General features: G+C 31.4%; 1 protein-coding gene across 1 annotated transcript; it reads left to right on the top strand.

Annotated features, from left to right (window-relative positions):
• The first annotated feature begins 12,483 nt into the window (after positions 1-12,483).
• On the top strand, positions 12,484-17,863 carry LOC129875101 (cholesterol 22-monohydroxylase CYP90B51). Its single transcript, XM_055950535.1, has 8 exons — positions 12,484-12,853; positions 12,925-13,249; positions 13,555-13,707; positions 13,813-14,049; positions 14,140-14,232; positions 14,456-14,534; positions 14,654-14,760; positions 17,226-17,863. Exons 1-8 carry the CDS (start codon positions 12,651-12,653, stop codon positions 17,523-17,525), a joined length of 1,497 nt encoding a protein of 498 aa, XP_055806510.1. The 5' UTR covers positions 12,484-12,650; the 3' UTR covers positions 17,526-17,863.
• Positions 17,864-23,851: the final 5,988 nt, after the last annotated feature.

Below are 23,851 nucleotides of genomic sequence, written 5' to 3'. Positions count from 1 at the left end.
ATTTGATTGCTAAACTTCTTTATCTAGTTGTACTATTGTTTTAATGAAGCTAATTCTTAAATTTGAGAATAATTAGTTCAGATACATAATCAATTGAAGTGAATCACAGGTAAATTAAGCTAACTTTGACATGTAAAGACTTCTGTATGGAATGCTTAGACCATAGAGTTTCCAATTTCTAATCTGCACGTCCCCTAGTTTCGCGAGCCGCCTATTACGACTTGTCACAATTCACAAGATTGTCAAATCAGTTGGTCAATGTTACATTGCCATTTGGAATTTGATAGGCATGGAGGAATTTCTTTCTTCTTGGTGTTTGGTCTAAATTTTTTGGGGAAAAGTCTGCCAAAATACAAAACACTTTTCTTTCAAATATCAACTCAATCCACCCCATTATCAACCCAAGGCCTTTTCACTTGCTGATTTTGAGTGTTTTATTGAAGCCAACCGCGCAGAACTTGCGTTTCTTGTTTCTCTTTTTGTAGTTTTCTTGAAAACTCTTCCAAAATATTCATCCAACGTTATAGTTATGGAAAACATTTCAAATATGTGCGATGCAACTTTTCACAATAAACGATTAGTTTTTTTGCCATAATTAATTGAAAACAACTATTTCTTCCAAGATGAATGTATCAATTCAATAGTTTTCCAAAATCTGAAACCAAAAACAAATATAAGTAATATGGCAACTAATTGTTATAAATTAGTACATGTTATAGCCAGTATACTCTACATACCTTTAGAAAAACACAATAACATCAACGACGATCACATATTCAGTGAAATTCAACAAGTGAGGTCTGAAGAAGGTAGAATATACGCAGACTTTACTACTACTTCTTGAAGGTAGAGAGACCGTTCTGATAGACCCTTGGTTCAAGTGCAACAAATTCAGGTACAAAGAAAAAGGAGACAATAAAGAGAACATAGCAAGTAATACAATGCAAAGTCTACCAAAAAGGAGCCAAAAACAACAATAAAATAATGTGATTACTTTAAAAACTGTAACATCTTGTCCAAAAGACATTAATCCCTCTCTAGTTCTTCATGAAAAGGCACTTGACTAATAACTTGTTTAATCACCCTGCCTCTGCCAATCACTAGTTGACAGAAGTGGAGAACAGTCGGTTAAGGGCGATCGGTTGAACATTGACTCGAAAAATTATATTATATATATAAATAAAATATTTTTTAATATGTATATATAAAACCTTGATCACGTTAACTTTGGCATAAATGTAATTGGGTTTTTAACCTCTGACCTTCGAGATTTTTTGTTAATCGAAAAGATGGAAAGCCCGCTCAACTACACAACTTTCGTCAACCTAGTAATTTGGAGTCGAATTCTATATATACGACGTTAAAAATAATAATAATTAGAACTAGGGATAGATTTCAAAAACTCACTCTCACAAACTCAAAACTAATATTGTTCAAATTCTGAATCCTTCACGTCACTATTCATGGTTACTGCAGTATATATAGACTTATCAAACTAGGATTCAAACAATGTTGGCCTATTGACCATTGTATACCTTTCATTTTTTTTCTATAGAAATGTGAATAGACAGCTTCAACATAGTTTAAATTCTGAACCCATGGTTATTGCAGTATAGACTTATCAAACTAGGATTCAAACAATGTTGACCTATAGACCATTGTATACCTTTCATTTTTTTTTCTATAGAAATGTGAATAGACAGCTTCAACATAGTTTAAACTAATGGGTGAACTATTGACCGTTGTTTGTCTTTCATTTTTGATATGAATAGATGGCTTCAATATTCAAGGTTAGTGCAAGTTAGAGTTATCGAAAAATGATGACCTATATTGACTTTTTCATTTTTCTATAGAGATATGAATAGAATTAATATTGTTCAAGGTCATTGCAATTTGGACTTATTAAATAACGGTGACTTATTGACCGTTGTTTACCTTTCATTTTTCTATAGAGACATGGATAGACAACTTAATATTTGTTCAGTGTGGTATCTAAGGCCGAAATTCTCGGTCAATCAATACTCCACTAAGTTATAAAAAAATATATTACGTAGGGCTTCATTGCCCATAATGCAATCATTGAAGTTTCAATAATAACTAAACACTATATATATTGATTAGACTGAACAGGAACTGATGTTGATTTTACCAGCACCCTTAATTCTAAAGCTTATTAAATAATTCTTAAAATGGAGTCCTCGTCCTTTAGCTAGCAAATCAGTGGGTTGGAGAGTAGGACCTTAATGATGCATGTTTGAACTTTGATGTAACATTGCCAAACTTAAAGTGATCACTAGCCTCTTATCATCAACCCTAAACTTCTAACCAGGATTGATTCATTTCAATTATCAATTTCGATGTTGGGTTACCGTATTTAATAATATGCTCACCAAATATTCAATTACGGATGTGAGGAAGGATGTAAAGATTCCTACATCTTGGCTTTTACAAAAATTGATAATCTCTTTAATATGACTTGGACAATTCTCTATTCATGATCTAGTTTTTTGTTAAGTTACGCTCAAGATACCTTTAACATTTCCTTCCATCAAACTCGAACAACTTTTTCCCATTTTTGGTTTTGCTACTTTTATGTAGGCAAGATTTACCATGATTTATACGATTAGGAAATGATTAATCAACTTATTAATTATAACACCGTAACTATTTCTTTACACTCACTATTTTCTTAACCTATTATAACAGGTTACCTACTTTATTTTCTCATGTACTAATCTCACTAGAGGTGAATCTACAATGATTATTATGGATTTACATGAATCCGATGTCTTTGGTATACTTATTAAGAAATTTAATAAATATTTTAGTGTGAACTCATTTAATATTATTATATATTAGTTGAAAATCATTGTGTTAATAATGAATAAACTTCAAATCCTCCCTCCATCTATGAATCTCACTTATAGGCAATTGCGTTCATTTTTTTTTTTTTGGGTGAGTTGCGTGATAGATCATAGATGCTTGATATATATATATATATATGAAAAGTGAAGACAAAAAAGATGTTTGCTCGCCATTCATCAAGCCCGCGCATTGCATATGCTTATAAGTTCGCTAATTAAATATTACACAGAAGAGATGCTTGGCTTTATCATCTCAGTGTGACGCAGTGAACCTAAAATATAGGGACATGGCTACAAAAAAAAAAGGAGGATAAACAACCAAATGACTGCTTAATCTAGTACTCCCTCCGTCTCAAATAAGTGTCATTTTAGCAAAAAAAATTATCTCAAAATAAGTGTCACTTTAAGAATTCAAGTAAAAATTTTGTATGTTTTTCCAACTATACCTTTACACATACTCCACTTCTTAATAGTGTAAATTATCCATTGTATTTATTGATTTTTTTAATGAAAGCTGAAACTTATTTTGAGACGTGGGGGTAGTAGAATTTTTTGAAGGTTGATGTGGATTAGTAATTTTGTCTCAAGAAGAAGTGGGGGATTTATCTAGAATATAGAAGAAAAATTTAGTGAGTAGTCCATTCGTGAATGATGGTAACAAAAAAAGAAAAGTAAGGTAATGATTCGAAATGGGCACACAATGCTTGGAATTCTCTGAGCATAATGTAGCCACGTTTTACGAAACCAGGCGTGCGCAATGATTTTTAATGCCCTTTGCCTTGCAGAATTATGATTTTTATGGTCTGTACATACTTTTAAATCGATCTATTTTTTGACTGACTCTCATATCCTCTTTTAATGGAGAGAGAAGAAAGACAAAAATAATGGACAAAATTGCTTGCTAGCTAGTATAATTCTTCTTCTCTCTTACTTTTATCTATGCGTTTTCTTCTTCTTCTTCATCTACTCATGAAAAGAAAATTTGGTCTCTTTTTATTATGTTGTCTCGACATACATACTTTTCAAACAGGAATTTTGGCTTATGTTTTGAGATGAAAATTAGAGGATAACACGGAAGCGTGTCGGCTTAATTACAAAAGCACTCATGAACAAAAGACTCTTTTTCTAATTATTTTATTTATTTATTAAACTCATCTTGAGGTGATAAGGGATTTCGGAACGGACCCCTACCTTGTAAATTAAAATCTAAAAAGATGTATGACTACATAAAGGAGGAAAATGTCGGCCTATCTCTAATTTAATGATCGTACTAGTACAAGATATAAAGTGTTGGTGTCTTAGATGAACCACACTAGATGCCAACGAAAGGATCCATATAGGATTCTTTAATTTCTCCTAATATTATATAGTTTAATAAAACTTATTATGGTTGGCCAATGGTGAGGTTGATTTATTCATTAAAGGCGTAACATGTACATGCAATTAGCCCATGTTTGTTTTTCAATCGAGAGAATGTTATGGAATCAATTGGATTAGGCCCTTGCGGGGTAGTGCATTGAAATGCGTGTAAAATACTAGTAACAATAAAATCAAGAGCAAACCTGATATTAAGATACAACAAGAATAATTAAGTACCTATTTGAGTCATATCACAGATTGATGAAAGACTAGGTTTTCCTCTATCTAATTCTCTTACACAATATGGCGGGTATACAACTACCACGTTCAACATATGATATGAAATAACCTGACAATGTGTTTATAAGGGCTAAAGAGGGGAAGTAACTTCAATTAATGAAATTATGTGTCCTCCCATTACGAGCATCATCGGGTTGAGCTTACACTTATAGCTGTTGGGAAAAAAGCATACCGACTAATTTCCGTCTCATTCGAACCGCCTTTAAGTAAAAAATAATAACAAGAGAAATTTAAAGAAAATAACAACAACAGAAGATTTAACTTGAAAACCCAATTCAGGAAAAACTACGGACCACCTAGAAAAATATTTATTATATGAAAATTGTTACAATCATATAATACACAATATTTTTCTCACACACCTTAATATCTAAAATACTATACCCAAGAGATCTCCAAGAGAACCTTCCCTAAATCTCTTAATGGTAAAAAAATATTATACCATGTATTTTATACATTTTGATATTTGGTGTATTTTTGGTGTACCCACAAACAATGGAGCTAATCTCCTTAAATAGCTAACAAAAGTTATTTACATTTGCTATCCCACCGATGTGAGATAGCCAACATTTTTTACCCCTTTTTTCTTTCTTTTTCAAAACACATATCAACAAATCTCCACCTTTGAAAAAGAAAAAAAATACCAATCGTTGGCCTTTTACAGTTGTCCAGCTACATATAACAAAGTCAGTTCTCTACCTGACTCAAAACTCAGCCAACCATGCGCAATTGCAACCTTCACATTGTCTGCTACCGACAATCACAATTCTAATATCAAGAATTATCATACCCCCACCATAAAGAGTATCTCCACTCAGATTGAATATCACCAATTCAAGAATTTTTACTTGAAATCATTTCCCAATTTCAAGAATTTCAGTTTCGGCTTATGTCGAAAAAGAAAAAACTTGTTAATAATTTATGGTGCAACACTCTTGTTGATTTCTTGAGAGCGCATTAGCTATCGACATCCTTTTCACCAAACACCATGACAACACCTATCAACCAATGCCCGTGTGCAAATATGGACACGTTAGAATTATATCATCCTCTATCATGACAAACCTTAGAGAATTACAGCATGTCATAAGGATACCTATCCCAGCGTACTGTGGGAGCCCTTGCCGAACCGCTCCTTACAATCCTACCTTGTTCGAGTTTACTAGCTGTTGATCAAAATTCTCAATCCACAAAGATTTCAAACAATGGAGCTAAGGTCCTTAAATAGCTAACAAAAGCTATTTACATTTGCTATCCCACATCTTTAACCCCTTTTTTCTTTCTTTTTCAAAACACATATCAACAATCGCAACATTAAACTTATTAAATATATAAGGTGCACAATCTAATAATCAATTATCACACTTATAATTGAGCATACGTTTATTTTTTTTTAATTTTTTTTTTAGCATACGTTTATTGACTCTCAGCAAATAAATATTTTAATAATGTAAGCTAATTATGTTTCTTATTACTAAGCTTTGGATGTGAATTGTGATGCTCAAACTTCTAGAGGGGTCACGTATTGAAAATACTTAGACGAGTGTGATCACTCGTTGTTGGAGTTGATTATTGAACCAATATGCAATTAATACCCCCCCCCCCCCCCACACACACACACACACTTAATACATAGAAGGGTCAATTTATTTCCCTCTAAGGGTCACACATATAGCTCATTTGGTGCACCAAATGCATGCACAGAAAGGGAACCTATAGATAACATGAATAATTTTGAACCATGCAATACTGAATGCATCCTCCCTTTGACATAATTGAGGGATTAGTTAGACCAGGGAGGAGAGCTACAAACTTGTTTACGGTATATGGATTCAGCAGAATCCAATAGCTTTGTCTAGACTTTACATTTATATTTAAACGTTCACTTAATATGTATAAATAATTTATTCAGAATTTAAAATTTTAGATTCATAAATTAAAAATTCTAACTTCGTCAGTCGTCACGATAAACTAGCTCACGTAGACTCGCTCCGTCTGCTTATTATCAAAGTAATTGGCCACGCTTGCAAGATTTAAAATGATATTGTGGACTACATGTCTCGAACTCAAACACATATTAGCAAGTGCCCAACCTATAAACGTACTATCAATTTCATATTGATATTTGACCTACTTTTTAATGAACCACGCATAACAACAATAACATATTCAGTAAAATCCAACAAAATAGGATCTAAAGATGGTAGAGTATACGCAGACCTTATCACTAATTCGTGGTAGTACATAGAGATTGTTTTCGAAATATAATGGACCATGCGTAACACAAGTTCAAAACCCATCCTGTTGTTATGATGAATTGGCTGTTCAAGCCCATCCTATTCATTGAATACAATTAAGCATTCCTTTTCTGGTTCATATAAAACAGAAGTCAAATCTCAACAGCTATTTAATTAAAAGAAAAATAATCAACTAGATCCTGTTTTTTCTCACTTGACAAGACCAATACAATCGAGGATGTTTGTCCTTTTGTAACAATAAAGATCCTTTTTCTTTCTTAACTTTTTTTTTATTTTTTATGATTGATCTTTTATTAGAGTTGTTATAGCAAAGTCTAATCAAATGGGGCTGTAAAGAAAGTCGATCGATAAAACTCTCTTTGTCCCTAACTCATGACATGAATCACGGCCGGCCGGCGATATGGCCTACATTTAAAGTACGCAGTTGGTGCGCATTTAAACTTATGAGCCCCACCCCCCCTCTGCCACACGTGTGGTACTGATACGTGGGGCTTCACAGTGTAGCAATGATTGGGTAAGAATAAAAATAAAAAATTATTTTGATTAAAGAAAAAAAGAAAAAGGTCCACCCCGCACGAATGGTGAGTTGTTTTCTCCTATTGGTTGGTTTGTTTGGTTCCATAATTATGGAGAATATAGCTTACTGGGCCAGGTGGATATCTACATGGAAAAATTAATAAATATACATTTTATTTTACAATAATTTCTAAAATTTTCTAACATTGAAAAAAAAATCAAAAATCCCCTTTCAGATACACCAATCTCCCCTCGCTAATACATCTTTATCCCCCTCTCGGCTGCATTCCTCCCCTCTCGGATACATCCTTCCCTCTTCTCTTAGTGTATTCAGATGTCTTATTCCCTTTCTGATACATCTTTATCTCCTCTCTGATACATCTCTCCCTCTAGGATACATTCCTCCCTTATGCATCCAGAAGTCCAGTGAAATGATGTAATTAGCTCTTAACACTATGAAATTTATGTAAATTATACTTATGAAAAGCCATTTTTCTTTTAAAATATTATTGGATTGCGAAATATGAAATGGAAGTTTTGGAGCAATAGTAATTGACAGAGCTATTTTTGTGCAATGTATAAATCATAGATTCAAGTTGGAATCGAACACTAATTCCAAAACCTTGTGTGAACGTCACATACTTTATAAACGTGTACTCTTCTCTTATAGAGCGTGTTCGTTTGCTCACAGTGATTAAATACAGTCCATACTATTGTATTGGACTCTTGTTGGCTTACAAATGTATTATTAATCTCCAAATGTATTACTTCCAATGAAACTTGTCTCGCTTAACAAGAAAGCAAACATGTCAAACGTACAATTCAAGAAATCATTATGAGAAGATAAAAAAAAAAATCCTATTAAAAACATTGATTTAGAGAATTAGTATTTTTGAATAGTAATAAAACTGTTTGCAAAAGTTGAAAAAAAGTAATTTAGCCTCTAAAACGCTTTTGAAATCTCATCAAACATAAATTATTGCTCTAATATCAATAGAAGTGTTTTCAAAATAATTAATCAAATTCAAATTGCTACTCTCTCTATGTACTTTTTAAAAAGGTATTTCTGACCCAAAAAAATAAAATCTCTTTCAAAAATAAGAAAATTTTGAAAACGTTGTCAAATAGATTGATTGCACACACAATAAGGATAAAGATTAAAATTATAACTTTAGTAATTTTAACAAGACATAGGTTATGTCTGATGTATTGTGGTTTCGGATTTTATAGTATTGTTTAGTTATTTGGTTGTTTTACATACTCGATAGTCGATACATTATTTCATACTAACGTAGAATATTGGTGTGCCCTGGATGGGCCTTTTGGATCGATTTCTCCTTTGTCCTTGTCTCACGATATAAAGCATGGTACGAGTCAATAGTGAAGCATCAATGTAGTACAGAGTAGTAATTGATGTATTCAATCCAAAGATAGACTACTTCTACACGGAATTATTTGTTTCTGTCCCATTTGATAAATACCAGTTACCAAATTATATATCTTTATTGATACTTAAATTGATATGTTACTTAAAAATAGAAATTGCTACGGAAGAAATCTAGACCATCTAACGATTTCAAGAATCAGGTTCTTGAACTAGTGATACGAAAGTAAAACTGTAAAGACAAGACACAAAACTTATTGTGGAAAACTTCCTTGCTCAAAGGAAGAAAAATCACAACCTACACCTGATTTTCCCTCAAATTTCACTAACTTTCAAAGAGCAGCTTAGATTACAACTTAATAATCAAGAAACTAACTCAAGTATCTAAACTCTAACGATTAACTATAATCGCAACTCAAACTCTCCGAGAATTCAAACCCACTACTTGTTACAAGCCTCACTTTCTACTTTAGAAAATTATAACTCAATAATATTCCTAAATATAATTCAAACACATAAAATAACTTTCAGAAAGAAAACCTAACTCTAGTTCTTCTTTCTTCAATGCTTTTGCTCTTGAAACGCCACCTTGCTATTTGCTTGAAAAGACTCGATTTCAGAGTTGTAAAAGCCTCGCCAATCCTTTGTACACCATTCTCCTTTTATAACATTGGGTCTTGAAGACCTAGTTGAGTCCTACAAGAAAAGCACAACTTCTGTTTTATTGCTTTTCCTTATAGGAGTCCTATTGTGCCGTCTTTCCTTTATTTATGAGTTTTTGACTTATACAAGGATTTGTCTAGTTTTCTAATTTTTCCGCGTCTGCCTACTGCACCAACCAGCAAGTGAACCAGTTTCCCATAATCTGGTTCGCAGTTGTCATTATCAAAACTTTCTTGAAGGATATGAACAGCTACAGACATGTATTTACAATAACTTTTGTTTCTTCATAATGCAATTTGCAAAATTATTATAAAAAAAACTATGCATCGACAAGCATAAAAGTTATTTATATATTCACTCTTTTGTAAGTATTTTTTTCTGATATGAATTAAGTAATAGATTATAACTTGGTGAAAATAGTAGTTAATCGTACCGAAAAAGAAAAGTATGTTAATCTTTTCTCACATGTTAAAATGTGTTAATAATAAATAAAAAATTACATTATCAAATACTATATAAAAATCATCAATATGGATTATGGTGGGATGATTTAAAATTCCTTCACTCTTGATCAAAGGTCAAGGATTCGTCATTCAAGCCCCTGAGAACAGAAAAAATCTTATTGGGAGTGTTATTCCTAAAAATATTTCCTAGTATAATATATAAATCCGAATTTAATCAAGCCTCAATATAAGTAACGGACACCAAGTGAAAATTAATATGAAAATCAAATTTCATAAAATTATTTATAATGTTGTTGTTATATATGAAGGTACTCGTAGTAGTTAGGCTAGAAGAAAAGCCAAGAAGCACGGTTTCCGTCTTGTACATGGTCAATTTCTCACTGTTTGAGAAAACACCATTATTGAGCGGTCCGCAACTAGTCTTCTTACTGTTTTTTAAGTAGCCACCCCACTTTTCTCCTTCTTTTTTTTTACATTTTTAATTTTTCATTCATCGTCTAACTCTTAACAGTTAGCTTGTGAGAGGAGATTGCTCAAGATCATATAAAGTGACCAGTCATTTCTTTTTCATCCAATGTGAGACTCTTCAACACTCCGCCTCACATTGAGCTAGACATTTAATTTGTGGACAATTTTATTTGGGGCTCATCATAGCTAAACATTAATTGAAATGGATTGTGCTTAACAATCCCACATTGGGTTAAAATGACTCTAATAAAGATAATTTTGTTCAAAACTCAAACTCAAGAATTCTGATTAAAGGAAAAAAAATCTTCTATTAATATAATCCGTCGAATAATTCTCCAGTAGAAGCAGAGAAATCAAACTATTGATACTTGTTTGATTTTTCTTTTCCTCTAGCTATTATATTTTTTAAAAAAGAAATACTTTTCAGTCTTATTAGTATGATTTTTCAACTATATTTAGCTGAAATTGAAAGAAAAAAAAGATAAAGGTAGAAACGTACAATTGTAAAAGTTAAGATTTTAATTGGACATAAATTTCAAAAAAAGAAAGTTAGAAAATTTATGAAGTGAAACCATTATCATTTTGTCTCAATGACACAGATATCCATGATATTATCACCCAATGCTGTGAAATAACTTTATATTTTTTCCCTTCTGATTCATGTGATTTTATATATTTTAATAGCTTAAAAAAATTGATACAATTAAATTTATACTTTTTTTCACCCTCATGAGGAACTTTTATATCATTTTCAATATCACAAAATCAAAAATGCTATAATTACACAAATATTATGACATGTTAAATTGAATTGTCTTTGGTATAACTGAAAGTATTTTCCACCGAATTTATCATATTGAAGAATAATGATTTCCTTATTTATTTTTATGTATTTTGTAAGTATGTGTAGAGGCGAGTTGGAGTGTTGGAGGGTAATAATTAATTTGAAATATAACATCACTTGTGAAACCTGTTTTTATTTTAAAGAAATGTTTATCCAAGAAAAAAAATTAAAACTAATAACTAAAAATTGTTCCATAACAAACACAACCTAAATTATGAGCCCGTTTGAGTTTAAAAATGACTTTAAGTTTAAAAAAGAAGTAGGGCGGGGGGGACCTTTTAACTTTTGATTTATTCTTGTAAATTTTAATTTATTTTAACACTTTTTAATTTTGTCAAATACTTTTAAAAATTCAAAAAATAATTTAAAAGTTGATTTGATCGATTTTTAAATCAATTCAAACACGCTTGTAATTCTCTAGGGCCGTAGCCCGTAGGCACTAGGCAGTCACTGGTATGTGCAACTCAGAGATGGCAGACGGGGACAATTTCCCAACTTTTTAGCCTAGCTTGTGAAAATCTTCCTTTCTCTCTGTGTGCTGTCACTTTTGAGTTATGCTGTTTCTTTTTTTCTCATAATTTTGATTCCACTATACAAACTTTAGAACACATTATTATTCTTTCTATTGTCTAATAAAATCGAAAGATGTTGCATTAGCTTAGAATGTTTTAGAAAAGGGAAAAAACTATATTAACGGAAGAAAAGTCTATACTCACGATTACGTTAATAAGGGTTGTTTGGTCATTGATTGGCTTATGCAAATATTACCTTGATTTATATTGATCATAGAATTATATAAATATTAGTATGACTATTATTATTCTTATTGTTAAAAGACCTAAAGGATAATATCTTCAAGCAGGGAAGAGCTATCTTGTGACTAGGATTTCATTGAAATCTTCTTTGACAGAAAATTTCATCATTTATATATGGTTAAAATAATTTTTATGTATATATATTAGATGTCGAATCTCCTTCAACTAGTTCTTGCATTTACTTTCTCAGATTCTGAACTTTTTTAGTGATAATTTTTTCTCCGACATTGTCTCTAAGGTTGAATTAATGTTATATTTCAACATTAAAAAGCAATTCATGAAGTAACAAGATAGCGTCACAACCTCGGACTATGAATCGCTGTTCTTGGTGGTGTAATCAAGAAGGAAATTCCCGTAAATAGTAAACATGATAGTAATATTTTAATAGTTTTAGTGTAATTAAGAGTAATAAATTACGATAGTATTTAATTAGTGAATAAATTAGTACAATTTTAAAAGATTGAAGTGAACGGCGTAAATGGGAAACGACAAGAAAGAAGCCTATAGAAAGCAAATACTTTCCAAAAAGAGCTTCAGAAAACAGAAAGTTTCTTTATAGCAGCAAGCTGAGAAGATTCATATTATACTCTTTATAAATACTAAATATCTTATTCCTACCTCTGCTTCAGCAACAGAGCCTATTGAGTATTCAAACTGAAGAACAGAAAAAGAAAAAAAAACAGAGAAGAAGAAAAGGAAAAGAGTGAAATCATCAATGTCTGATTTGGAGTTTTTTCTTTTTCTTGTTCCCCTAATCTTGGCAGTACTTATTATTCTTAATCTATTCAAAAGAAAACAAAAATTTCAAAATCTTCCACCAGGGGACATGGGTTGGCCTTTTCTTGGTGAAACTATTGGTTATTTGAGACCTTATTCAGCTACAACTATTGGAGATTTCATGCAAGATCACATCTCAAGGTAAATTAATTAAACCCTTCTTTTTTTTCTATTTCTTGAATTTTTGTCCTGAAAAAATTGATCTTTTGTAGGTATGGGAAAATTTTCAAGTCAAATTTGTTTGGAGAGCCAACAATAGTTTCAGCAGATGCAAGGCTAAACAGATACATTCTGCAGAATGAAGGGAGATTATTTGAGTGTAATTATCCAAGAAGCATAGGTGGGATTCTTGGCAAATGGTCTATGTTGGTTCAAGTTGGACAAATGCATAGAGACATGAGGATGATTTCTCTGAATTTCTTGAGCAATGCTAGGCTCAGGAATCAACTTTTAAATGAGGTTGAGAAGCACACTCTGCTTGTTCTTGGTTCTTGGAAACAGGATTCTGTAGTTTCTGCACAAGATGAAGCAAAGAAGGTAAATAAGTGGAGTTATCTTTTTCTTTTTACTCTGTAAGAATGATCAATTTTATTCAATATGTTGTACTTCCATTATTGCACTATATTCCGGTAGTTACCGTTCTTTTTTCTTTTTTTCAGAATGCTTTATCATTATTTTCTATAATATTTTGCCATGATTTCTGTACTTCCATTATTTTCTTGAACCGAAAACAACATTTTCCACCTATTAGATCTCACTTCTGGAATTATACTGAATATTTCATTGTTATTGCTGCTCTAACTTTGGAAATTGTTGTTGTTTTGTGTGTGAAATTTCTACAGTTCACATTCAACTTTATGGCAGAGCATATCATGAGTTTACAACCTGGAAATCCAGAGACAGAGAAGCTGAAGAAAGAGTACATCACATTTATGAAAGGAGTAGTTTCTGCTCCATTGAATTTTCCAGGAACAGCTTACAGAAAGGCCTTACAAGTACTATTATAAATCGCCAAATCATTTAAGTGATTAAAAGCGAGGTAGAGCGTATGTGCTTACCATCTGAACAATCGTCTTAAATTAGTTTTCTCTTTTCTACAGTCTCGATCGACAATTCTTGGATTTATTGAGAGAAAAATGGAGGAGAGGCTTAAGGAAATGAAAGGAAACGAAAACGACCTTCTTGGATGGGTTCTGAAGAATTCAAATCTTTCAAAGGAGCAAATTCTTGATTTGCTACTAAGTTTGCTCTTTGCTGGCCATGAAACTTCATCAGTAGCTATAGCTCTGTCTATTTACTTCTTGGAAAGCTGTCCTGCTGCTGTTCAACAACTGACAGTAAGCTCAAATAATCAATTCTTTTAGTGAATTTTCTTGAAGTCCACTTTTTAATAAAAAAAATTTCTTTCTTGCTGGTAATTAATTCAGGAAGAGCACTTGGAGATTTCCAGGGCCAAAAGGCAGTCAAAAGAAACAGAACTGAATTGGGATGACTATAAGAAAATGGAATTTACCCAATGTGTAAGTTTATACCCTTTAGCTTATTGTCATTTCTGTCACTAACTATCAACTCATTTAAAAGATAATTGCACGTAACTTTTGTACAAAGTACGATTAGTAACCTGAAAAATAAATCACGTTCCTGTTATATGTTAAATTCATTAATAGTGTAAAAATTGTGTACATTGATAACACATAAGTTAAATCCTTGCATATTGATGCTCTTTTTTTCCTTCACTTGTAGGTTATTAATGAGACTCTAAGGCTTGGGAATGTAGTCAGGTTTCTGCACAGGAAAGCTGTGAAAGATGTTCGATATAAAGGTATTATTGGATTATGATGCATGGCTGCAGCTTTAAAATCTGATTTGGTTTTGCCTTTTTAACAATCTTTTTGTTATGGTTCTGTTTCTTTTTTTTTTCAACTTGAAAACTCCAAAAAGGTTATGACATTCCATGTGGATGGAAAGTGTTGCCGGTGATTTCAGCGGCGCATTTAGATCCTTCGCTTTTTGACCGACCTCACGACTTTGATCCGTGGAGATGGCAGGTTAGTCAATTTATCATTAAACCCTCCAGCGTGCGTATATTGTTTTCACTTTTCCTCTTTCAATCTTATTCACTTGTTTGAATTAGCTTATTTTAGGTGCTTGCAGGCATTTGGTAGTGTTTTAGGTAAAGATTAAAAAGTATTTTGAAGTTAAAATAACAAAAAATAAACCCAAATTGCTAAAAATGCTAATTTATGACTTTTGACTTATAAGTCATAAATTATAAACTCATCCAAATTGACATAGTCTGATTAGGATCATAGAGAGTGTAGCTTCTTTTTTTCCAGATATACTCCTTCCCGCTCTAAATTGACAGTCACTTTTAACTCAAAAATAAAAAAGAGCAATTTCTATGTACAAAGCAATTCGTGTTAGTAAGGTATGTCATGGTTCGAACTAATGACCCGTAAATCACATGAAATAATTTTACCATTGCTCCAAACTCCTCCCAATTTTTTTTAAAAAATTAATAAATAAATGTAACTTACTAAATTACATGTTATATATATTTATATTACTTTACTTACTAAGAAAAGGGAATAAGTACATGTATTATATAATATACGTGAAAAGAGCTAAATCAACGGTTAATTTTGAAAGCAAAAAGTAGTTTTTTAATTTGATGTTTTAATGCATCCACCTGCTTCCTTTTGATTCCACCTATTTTAGTCGCCTTACTTGAGGCTGCACATGAGAGTCGTGGGATCATGTGACAAGAAATTAAAAGAACTCACACCTCTATTTTCAAGAAACAAATTTGTTCTTTAAGATTGGAAGACTTTTTAAGCTACGTTGGAAAAAAAGAACAAGGGGTCATATTTTCCCAAAAGAAGAAAAAATAATTAAATGGATAAGGGAGTGAATTAAGACAAGGTTGGGGAGAGTGGAAACGAACATTCTATCTAGGCCGTTTGTCGGGGTCGCATGATAGAGCATAAAATATGAGCAAAAGCAAAAGAGCAAGGTGGGATTTAGCCGTCCTGGTAATCATAATAATCCTCTGAAAGGGACCCAAACCAAAATGAACTGTCATAATCAATTCTTGCACAGATGCTGCATTATGCACGGAGAAAAACCCCACGTTAAGCTTAAAGATGCCCATTGGGTGCAATAGCAAGGACTCTACTGGTAATAAATATGGTGGGATGGATGAAATTCTTTTATTTTTAATTAGAAATTTTGAGCTCACGTGTTAAGTTGGACCGGATGTGAAGGATAAGTGTTGAGTTTATAGAAATAATAACATTAGTTTAGTAAGTCAAATGAATTGAATTGTGGTAGAATCGTTAAATCGAATTCATAAAGCTAAACTTAAATGTTCAACTCTAATCCTTGGAATAAAGAAATTTTCGGGATCCGGTAAAAGCACTTCTCCTTAAAAGAGTCACATGCTATAGAAATTTAGATTACTTGGAAAATGACTTTCATAAGTATATGTGGTGATTTTCTTATATTGTTTTTAAAAAGAATTACGGTCTAACCATTGAAGTAATCATTAATATTAGCATTAAAATAGACGGTCGTCCACACACTACTATTTGAGTACGGTCTGTCCCGAAAATACTGAAATAGGATTATTTATCGTCCATACATACATATTCCAACCCAAAACCAGCCCAGAAGGTTTCATGCGTGTGGGGGGTGGGGGAGGCCCCAATCGAGGTAATTACACACTTAAAAGACTTGGGCAACCCCAACCCGCATGTGGGTGGTGGGGTTTTCATGTGCACGTGCCCCTGTGCTTTTCATGGTGGCTCACCTCCACTCTACTCCATACTGGTCCATCCACTTCCCATTCTATCCTCTTTGTTGGGGCCACAAGTACATGTATCAACAACTTATTTTATATCCTATTCTTCAAAGTGCATTTACTTCTTAAAAAACATAGCAACTGCATTTACTGCTTGCAGCACCAGTACTAGTTCCTCATGATCTCAATGCAGATACTCACTCATGCAATTGCATGCCCAACCCAATTTTAATTTTCTTCTGAAATCTGACTTATCTAATGGGAAGTACTGCACCGCGCCCAATTATGTGAAATGCCTCGATAATGTCGGCAATATAGTTGACAGGACGAAAGGACACTCATTAGTTATTTTAATATTAATTACTTTTTATTGACTATTTCATTTGTTGTAACATGCATGGTATCGTTTTCATTGCTTGAGGGACCTCAAGGATATTTTTGTCATTTTCACTGCTTCATTTGGGATAACAAAATTTTGATACTGTTATTCCACCCTCTTACTGAAAAAACTTATCTAGTAATAATTATTAAATTCAGGATTAATAACCAAATAAGGGATAAGACAATATTGAATTTTTATCTATATATGCATGTCCACCATACCATACGAGTCGTTAGAGTTCAAATTCTTATTTGAGAACTATCTTTATATAATATTACTCTATGTATATGTGTGGCAAAATTTTGAACTTGATGAGTAATGTGTTAATGCAGAATGCACAAGGGTCGACTTCAGGTAACGAAGGAAGCTCAGGCACAAGCAGCACAACAAAAAGTAGTAATAATTTCATGCCATTTGGGGGAGGACCACGTCTGTGTGCAGGATCTGAACTGGCCAAACTTGAGATGGCCATTTTCATTCACTATCTTGTTCTTAATTTCCACTGGCAATTAGCTGCACCTGATCAGGCTTTTGCCTATCCTTACGTTGATTTTCCCAATGCCCTCCCTATCACTATCCAACATCGATCGTCAAATAAATTAAACCACCACACTAGCCCTAATTCATCGTAAAACAACATACGTACGTCGTAGTAAACATTATATTATATATGTATAAATAAAAAATAGCAGAACAAATCGCAAGAAATTATTATAGAAAATTGACTTTGGTTTGTGCATTACGACGTGAGGACGGTACTTGAACTGGTCAAACCAAACCGATGTTTTGTAAATCTAGCTATATATCTAGGAGGTGAAGTGCTGCTACAGTGTTTGTTCTCTTTTTTTTTGTTGTTGCTTTATCTCTTCTATTATTTCCTTCTTCTTCTTCATCTTTTTTCTTTGTTACGTAGTACATAATTTTCTGTGTAATTAAATACAGCAAAGTATTCTATTAGTTCTCCATTTTACTCTGCAGATCTTCTATTTATTACTTTGCTACGAAATTCCAAATTAACAATGATGCTCAGTCGTGGATGTAAGTTTTTAATATGTGACAACATTACATCGCCGAATTTCAATTAATTTTGTGATAATATATAATCTTCTGACTAATACCTAATTAAGCAATGATGCTCGTAAATAATCGTGTTGGGAAAATAGTTTTCGCGACAAAATCTGGAAGCAAACTCTCTTGGCACAATTACCAAAAAAATAAGTTATGTGCTCATAGTTTAGGCAAAATGATCTAATGAATCAATGTACTTATATGAGTTTGTATTATGGACATTTCTACTTTAATCTTTTACCAATGAAATTCTTAAACTCAATCAAAAGAAGATTTTTAAACACTTCCTATCATGTGTGTAACTCACTTGCCCTTAAATAGATGACATGTCAAATCCACATCACATAAATTAATAACACATCATTAATATCTTCATTTACTATTTTAAAAATTATTAATCAAAATATAAAATAATTCTCTAAATTCCTTTCTTTGCATTTAGATTTCAGATATTAAAAAACTGAAAATTTAAAAAAACCTTCCGTCCACCTCCCCGACTCACAACCACCGTCACCCCCTTCCTCACAACGACCACCACCATCACCTCCACCCTCTTATTCTCTTTTTCTTCCATTAAAATTTGTCTTCATACAAAAGAAGAAGATAATCGGGAATGAAAGTTTTGAAAAAAAAATCTTAAATCTTGAAAATATAAGATCTAAATTGTCATATTCCTTCTTTTTTTTTCCTTTTTCCTTCCTGGTAAGTCTATTGTGTTGAAGAAGAAATTAATGAGAAGCAAACCTATAATAGGCATTAACATCAATGGCATGATGAGCCAACTTTTAACGAATGACATAAATAAATCTTTTTTCAAAATTTAATGACATATTTGAGTTTTTTTCTTTAATTAATTCTGTGTGTTAGCACATAATTTTCTAAGTGATTCGTAGCTATAATTAAAAAAACCTTACAGATCGTGTATGTAAGCTTTGAATATATGCTGAACACGTGTTCATATTTCATTGACCAAATTTCAACTAATTTTGTTTGTTAGTACATAATTTTCTGATTATTGATTCCTTAGTAAACAATGACGAGGGTGCAAGTTTAGAATATACGACACCATTAATTGCATGGCCAAATTTCAATTAATTTATGCTCATGACTCGTGAGTCGCGTCGAGGAAAAAAAATGCATGGGATATATAATTTAATTAATTGTTGTTTAATTAAGTATCTCTTTAAATTAATATACCTGATATAAATAAAAAAACAAATTGAAGTATCTATTTAAATGATGATAAATATACGCACCAACTATAATTGGGGTACTCTAAATTCTAGAAAAGGGGTGGAGAGGACAGTACAAAACATAATCTAATGTAATAATGGTCAAATAGATATGAGACTTTTGGAAGATCTTGTTAGGTACTGTATATTCCATGTGAAATCCAATCAGATAACAACCGAACGGTAGATGGGAACAAATTAAAGACTATTATAGTATTATATAACTTTGTCCTTCATAAATTTAGAATATGTTTGAATAGATTTATAACTTATCCTATCATAAAAACTTAAGTCATAAAGTTAGGGATCCGATATTAATATATAATTTATGATTTATTTTATTATTTTAATTTAAATATCTTTTTATTATCAGACTATTATAAAAATATTCTAACTTAAAGGATTTAAAATATATCAATCGGCTTTTAATCTCTGACATACTTCCTTATGTATCACATCTTTTAATTTATTTCCAGGACCCACCGCTAATAATTCTTTTTGTCCTTCAAAAAACTAGTGGGCATGTACTGCCGCACTTTTGTCATTTTTTTTTAAATGAAGGGATGTAATCAAACATTCATTAATAAAATAAAAAATTAAATAATAAATTAGTTAAATTATTAAGATTGTTTTTTTATTTTAATTTTAGAAGAATTATAATAATAGTAATAATAATAATAATAGTATAACGGTGAACATAATATTTAACCTCGATAAAAAAAATGATAATCATTGATGAGCCCCATCATGTAATTTGGTCTTTAACTTTCAACTATATCAAAATATTGATCTTGATTCTGCAATATGCAAGTACAAATTAACATGGGTTATGCAAAGTCAAGGGATTCAATTAAATTCTCTTCATAAAATAATATGTTGTCTTTCTTGTGTTTTATATATAAACTAATGAAGCAGTAACAAAAAATTCTAGCATAGTGGAAAGAGAGTTCAAAAATTATGATTGATAAGGTAAGGCCTTTTATAAAATTCTTGCACGTGTCATTTTATAATTTTGTTAAGAGAAAGAGAATTTTTAATTCGTAAATTATTATTAAGGGTAGCGCATGAGTCTTCGTCATCTTGAAGTAGGTTTCTAGGAGGGAAGCTTGGTTAATCTTTAATTTGTATTTAATATAGACCATTTAAATGGTAGACGAAAAAACTCTAAAATATATATTAATAATTTGACTCTTTAAAACATTTCTTACATTAGGTCCAATAAGTTGAAGGACGGGTATTTCTAACCCAAAAAATAACACTGAAAACAATTATGGTCCACTAAATAAAAGGATGACAAATTTAAGCAATTTCTAATATGTTAGTTAGCAGCATTTTTGACACTTCTCCCTAGTTTGTTTAATCTATATATGTTTCCTATAATTTAGGAAGTGCAAATGACATGCAATTATACAAGTTGGAAACTTTTAAATGTCAACAACAACAACAAATTCAGTGACATCTCACAAAGTGAGGTATGGGGAGAATAGAATGTACGTAGACCTTATCATTACCTCATGAAGGTAAAAAAATTGTTTCCGAAAGATCCTCGAGTCAAATGTATCAAGCCCAAGTAAAGAAAGAAAAAAAATAAAGAAAGTATAACTGTTAAAAAGAAAAGCAATGTAAAGTATATAAAAAATAATAATAATAACAGAAACAAACTAATGTAATAATAAAAACAATAACAACACAGCAATAATGACACGACTAATCGTATGACAGACCCTCAACTTTTAAATGTCGATGGATTTATATTTTAAATTTTTAATAAAAGCTAAGGAGAGGAAACAAAGGAATTAATAGGTTATCCTAACTGCTATGCATGTTAGGTCTCCTTTCATTTTCTGACGTATGAGAATTTCGTCTATTGTTCCCTTCTCTAGACTATTAGTGTACTATATTCGAAATTTGACTCCCCGATTCTTTGGTCTCAGATGCAGCACGTTCCATTTGAATAGTTCTTAATTTTATGGGGTATGCTGTCTGAAAATGTGTCATCTAATAAAAATTATGAAAGAGAAATGGTACGTACGTATTGGAATAGTTATTGTTTTTACGAGTGTAGTTTTATCCATGAATTTTCTTACGGAAAGGTGTTTCAAGTTTTTAATTATATATATATATAAAACACTTAAAAGAAAAAATGGAACTAAACACACATATTAAGAGGAAATTGCTTGGATGGTAAATACTTTCCACCTTCAATTATGAGATTATGGATTTTAGTCACAAGGGGGAGGGGGGAGGATAGGAGCTTCTCTTGTTCGTGAAATTCTTTAAAAACTTCTCTTGTTCCAACACTTCAAATACATAGGCAAACTTGATATTTGTGTCAAATCAATAATAACATAACATGCTTTTTGTGCTCACACTTTTTTCGCCTAATTATGATTAATTGGCCTTTTTCACCTTGTTTTATATTTGGCTATGGTGAAATAATGTAATTTAGGTGTCAATAACATGTGTTATACACTTGGGGGTCGTTTGGTAGAGTGTATACAAATAATGCTAAATAGAGTATATTAGTTATGTTTGCATTAATTATAGATAGAATATTTCTTATGCATTGTTTGGTTTAGTGTATTAAAAATAGCATGTATTGCATAAAAATATTTATTTACAAAAATATCCTCAACAATTATGGTGGAAAAGATGTAAAAAGGATTTTGAGGGATAATTGAGTTTTTAATCATGTTAATGCATGCATTAAATCTCCCTGCATTACTAATACCTAAAAATTTATGATAGTAGTAATACACAATAGAGTATATAACTAATGCAAAATTGTACTAAACAAGATACTATTAATACAGCTAGTTAATGCATGCATTAATTTTGCTAATAGACTATCAAATACGTGATTGGTCTGGTTTCTGTATGACACCTTGTCATGATTAGACATTGTCTTCTCAAAGGCCCACTTAAGTTTGCTAATTGGTCAGATAAATGGTTTCTTTGGGCTCCAGAAAACTGAGATAACCCATAGGGCTAAGAAGAAAATGGTGAGGGTTAACACAACACCAGACTAACAAATATAAATCTTGATGAGTACATCTTTGGGCCTTTTGTATGCCCAACTTTTTACTCGGCCTCCTTACATATTTTCTGGCTTTAATTGGACCTGCATATGACCCAATGAGATACTTAAACTTGGAAGAATGTTACTTCCATATCATTAGAGATTATGTAGAGATCATAAAATTAACAGCTTGTAATTGATAAAAGTATATCCGGTCAGAAAGAGTTTTTTCGATGAAGTATATTAAAACTAACTTACATAGCAAGATTCGTGATGAATTTTTGAATGATTTATTATTTTGTTATATAGAGTACCAAGTATTTGGAAATTACCTAATGATGTAATTATTGATAGCTTTGAAAACATGACAAGTCATGATAATGCATATTTTAATATGTTGTATTTAAGTAATTCGTTATTTTTTAAATATACAATGTTTCAATACTTTTTTTTATCCGATTATTATTGCATATTAATTTATTTTACTTGAAATCTGTAAGTTTAAATTTGGATTCACCTCGTGTCATTAAGCAAATATTGTTGGAATATATATTTAATTTTTTCCAAAATCATAAATTAAGAGGGCTAACCTCATACGACTTTCTCAAGTAGAAGTTAAGCGGTGGGAATGTAGGCCACGCTGCTAGCTTTTCCCATTAATTTCCTTATGGCTTCGAAATCATCTGCGCGTCCATTTTCCTACCATTTATTATGGACACCTTCCTTTCAAACAATTTGGGGATTATTTGGTAAGCAAATTCATGCAGAGAAAGAGGTGATTAATTTACATCAATAGCATAATTAATGAAGAATTACCATTCTTACGAAATACGATAATTATATACGTACATGAGTATATTATCGAATTAAATTGAAATTAAGAGAGTTTTACTCTAATGAATTTCTATTACAAACCAAGTGTAATCACTAATCAGGTATTTGGTACTTCACATTTGATATTGTAGTAATAAATATATCATATCGTGCATTATTGGTAAATGGTAATGTAATGTTCCTTTTAGGCCGTTCAATTAACTTTAGTGTATTTATTTTCAGTTCACAAACAAAATATAATATGATAATCCGAATATTATGTGTAATTTGCTTCATATATTTTCAATCTATTTACTTAAGAATAATGAATAATATAATGAATAATTGTTTGTAGTACTATAAAACTAATGGAAGAAAGAATTTTGTTGTGTTATATGATTGAGTTATAACTCACATATATGATAATTTTACAAGAGTAACAATACTAACAATGATCCCAACTCACCAAACGAAATTAATTATTTATGTATTTTTTGAATTAAAAAAGAATTGATGTTTTCATATTTATAAAAATCCATATTTTGGTGTGATAAACTTTTCTTTTAGGTTTGTTTGCTCCATGAATAAATTAGAATTTTTCAGAATAGAATTTAAAAATTAATTTTATATTTTATTTAATTAAAGATATAACTAATAGCAAAATAAATTTTTACCTTAAACTCAATATTATTTTATATAAAATAAATTAGTTTTGAGATTGACATCACTGTCAGAGAAGAGCTTTGGAGTGACTGATAAAATTGCTGTGTCATGTAATTAGGAGGTCACAGATTCAAGCCGGACTGAAACGTAATGGTGGCCGTTT

The sequence above is a fragment of the Solanum dulcamara genome, chromosome 11 (genome assembly GCF_947179165.1).
Source record: "Solanum dulcamara chromosome 11, daSolDulc1.2, whole genome shotgun sequence".
Classification (NCBI taxonomy): Eukaryota; Viridiplantae; Streptophyta; class Magnoliopsida; order Solanales; family Solanaceae; genus Solanum; species Solanum dulcamara.
Note: the sequence above shows the minus strand (reverse complement) of the source record. Positions and strands in the feature narration are given on the sequence as shown.

Coding starts and splice junctions, on each gene's coding strand:
- LOC129875101 (XM_055950535.1), top strand. CDS start 12,651: ATGTCTGATTTGGAGTTTTTTCTTTTTCTTGTTCCCCTAATCTTGGCA. Junction 13,708..13,812: donor CTTACAGAAAGGCCTTACAA/GTACTATTATAA, acceptor TCTTTTCTACAG/TCTCGATCGACAATTCTTGG. Junction 14,050..14,139: donor CTGCTGTTCAACAACTGACA/GTAAGCTCAAAT, acceptor TAATTAATTCAG/GAAGAGCACTTGGAGATTTC.